Here is a 3,015-nt window from a genome sequence, read left to right on the forward strand (position 1 = left end):
AGTGTAAGTATCACTGACTTGAAGTTGTGTACCTTGTGTAATGGAGAGAGTTACCACTCTTTTACTATTTATGATCGTTGTCATCATAGTCTTGGGGTCTACATTTCAGTGAACAATTAGTCTCAAGACTTACTCATTTTGCTTGATTTTATATGGAGCGATGGCCTATAGGTAACGCGTCCGCCTAGGAAGCGAGAGAATCTGAGCACAATGGTTCGAATCTTGGCACAGTCGCCAATATTTTCTCCCCCTCCACTAGACCTTGAGTGGTGGTCTGGACGCTAGTCATTTGGATGAAACGATAAACTGTGGGTGCAGTGTGGTCTTAGTGCACCCACGGCAACAAAAGGGTTTTCCCTGTCCCTGCCTCTGTGTGTGTGTGTGTGCATGCCTGTATGTGGTTGTTTATGTGTGTTTGTGTGTGTGTGTGTATGTGCTTTTGTGTGTGTGGATGTGAGTGTGTGTGTGTGTGTGCGTGTGTGCATGGGTGTGCATGCCTGTGTGTGGTTGTTTGTGTGTGTGTGTGTGCATGTTGCGTGTCATGCCAGCGTGTGTGGTTGTTTGTGCATGCGTGCATGTGTGTGTGTGGTTGCATGCGTGCATGTGTGCATGCATGCATACGCATGCATTCGTCCGTGTGTGTTGTGTGTGTGAGTGCAGGTGGAGATCAACACGGACTACGTGCCGCGTGGCCTGGAGGCGGTGTACACCAGAGAGAGGGCGGGTCGGCCCCTAGAGACCCTGGTGCCACACGGCAAGAACCCTGATCAGTTCATGGACGGTCTGGCCACCAAGTTTAAGAGTGTGAGTCTGGGATGGGCTGTAGGGGGGCGGGCGCAGTGTGTGTGTGTGTGTAAGATTTGTGGTGTGGTGTGTTGTGTGGTGTGGTGTGGTGTGTTGTGTGGTGTGATGTGGTGTATGTGGTGTGGTGTGGTGTGGTGTGGTGTGGTGTGTTGTGGTGTTGTGGTGTGTTGTGGTGCGGTGCGGTGTGGTGTGGTGTGTTGCGATGTGTTGTAGAGTGTTGTGTTGTGGTGTGTTGTATTTTGTTGTGTTGTATTGTGCTGTAATATATTATAGAAATTATTGTGTTGTGTTGTATTTTCTCGTGTTATGTTGTATTATATATATATATTGTTGTGTTGTGATATATTGTGTTGTATTGTGTTGTATTGTATATCATTTTGTTGTGTTGTACTTTGTTGCGTCGTTTTATGTTGTGATGTGATGTGTTGTGTTGAATTATATTGTATTGTGTTGCGTTCTGTTGCATTGTTTTATATTGTATCATATATATTGTTGTGTTGTGTTGTGTTGTGTTGTGCTGTATTATGTTGTGTTCTGATGTGTTGTGCTGTGAAGTGTTCTGTTGTGGTGTGGTGTGATGTGTTGTATATCATTGCGTTCTGTTGTATTGTTTTATATTGTATTATATATTGTTGTGTTGTATTTTGATAGGTTGTGTTGTATTGTATTGTATTGTACCCCTCTATATGTAACTCCCAACCATCCAACCCAAACATTATACCCACCACACACACACACACACACACACACACACACACACACTACACTACACTACACTACACACACACACACTCCCTCTCTCTCATACACATTCACATATTACACATCCCCCCACCACACACACACATTGATACATATCATAACAAAACAAACAAATGAAAAACATCAGAACCTCAGCACATCACACCCTCGCTCACTCAAGTCATTGCTGTAAGAAGCTATGGTCTGACCCTCATGTCAAAAGAATAAAACACTGACAAACTACAAGAAGATATGGTCTGACCCCCATGTCAAAAGAATAAAACACTGACAAACTACAAGAAGGTATGATCTGACCCTCATGTCAAAAGAATAAAACACTGACAAACTACAAGAAGATATGGTCTGACCCCCATGTCAAAAGAATAAAACACTCACAAACTACAAGAAGATATGGTCTGACCTGAGCATCAAAAGAAGAAGATAATGACCTAATTATCTGTTGTGTTTGCAGCTGGTGTACAAACTGTACGAGGAAGGCAACGTCAGCAACAACTAGCCGGCCTGATGCCACACACACACACACACACACACACACACACACACACACACACACACACCACCATGGAGAGGTCCTCTGGCAGGGTGCCAGAGCTGACCTGTGTGTCCTGATCATCAGGCGATAGTCACTCACTACCTCAACACTCCTCAGCTGACACCGAGGTTCCTGTCTTCGTACTCAAGAGGAAAACTTGGGAAAGAATATCTGTGATACGCGGCTGGTCAGATATGCGGATAGATTGATTAGTCCCCAGAGTGCTGAGCCTTTGTGCATCAGTTTGAAGTGCAGTTACGACCTTTACTGTGTGTGTGTTTATCAGTGGTGTGGTTGATTTTGCTGGAGAAAAGGAAAGCAGTGCCATGGGGAGACAATTCAGATACAGTGGTGACTGACATCCTGACCTGTGAGCTGTGTCTTATCTGAGTGAGGTGACAGCCCTTCACTGACATCCTGACCTGTAAGCTGTGTCTGATCTCAGTGAGGTGACAGCCCTTCACTGACATCCTGACCTGTGAGCTGTGTCTTATCTCATTGAGGTGACAGCCCTTCACTGACATCCTGACCTGTAAGCTGTGTCTTATCTGAGTGAGGTGACAGCCCTTCACTGACATCCTGACCTGTAAGCTGTGTCTTATCTGAGTGAGGTGACAGCCCTTGACTGACATCCTGACCTGTAAACTGTGTCTTTCCTCAGTGAGGTGACAGCCCTTGACTGACACCCTGACCTGTAAACTGTGTCTTTCCTCAGTGAGGTGACAGCCCTTCACTGACATCCTGACCTGTAAACTGTGTCTTATCTGAGTGAGGTGACAGCCCTTGACTGACATCCTGACCTGTAAACTGTGTCTTATCTGAGTGAGGTGACAGCCCTTGACTGACATCCTGACCTGTAAGCTGTGTCTTATCTCATTGAGGTGACAGCTCTTCACTGACATCCTGACCTGTAAGCT

The 3,015-nt window shown here is 45.5% G+C and overlaps 1 protein-coding gene across 3 annotated transcripts in view; it reads left to right on the top strand.

Moving 5' to 3' along the window:
• LOC143279891 (uncharacterized) overlaps positions 1–2,781 on the top strand; it is a 96,530-nt gene extending 93,749 nt beyond the window's left edge. For 2 of the 3 annotated variants that reach the window (XM_076584195.1, XM_076584193.1), the window contains 2 exons: positions 661–804; positions 2,018–2,781. In XM_076584195.1, the coding sequence (XP_076440310.1) occupies positions 661–804; positions 2,018–2,062 (189 nt within the window). In that variant the 3' untranslated portion in view covers positions 2,063–2,781. The remainder of the gene's footprint in view (positions 1–660; positions 805–2,017) is intronic. The other variant, XM_076584194.1, reaches the window with a different exon arrangement.
• The last annotated feature ends 234 nt before the right edge of the window (positions 2,782–3,015 follow it).

Source organism: Babylonia areolata, chromosome 3, assembly GCF_041734735.1.
Source record: "Babylonia areolata isolate BAREFJ2019XMU chromosome 3, ASM4173473v1, whole genome shotgun sequence".
NCBI lineage: Eukaryota > Metazoa > Mollusca > Gastropoda > Neogastropoda > Buccinidae > Babylonia > Babylonia areolata.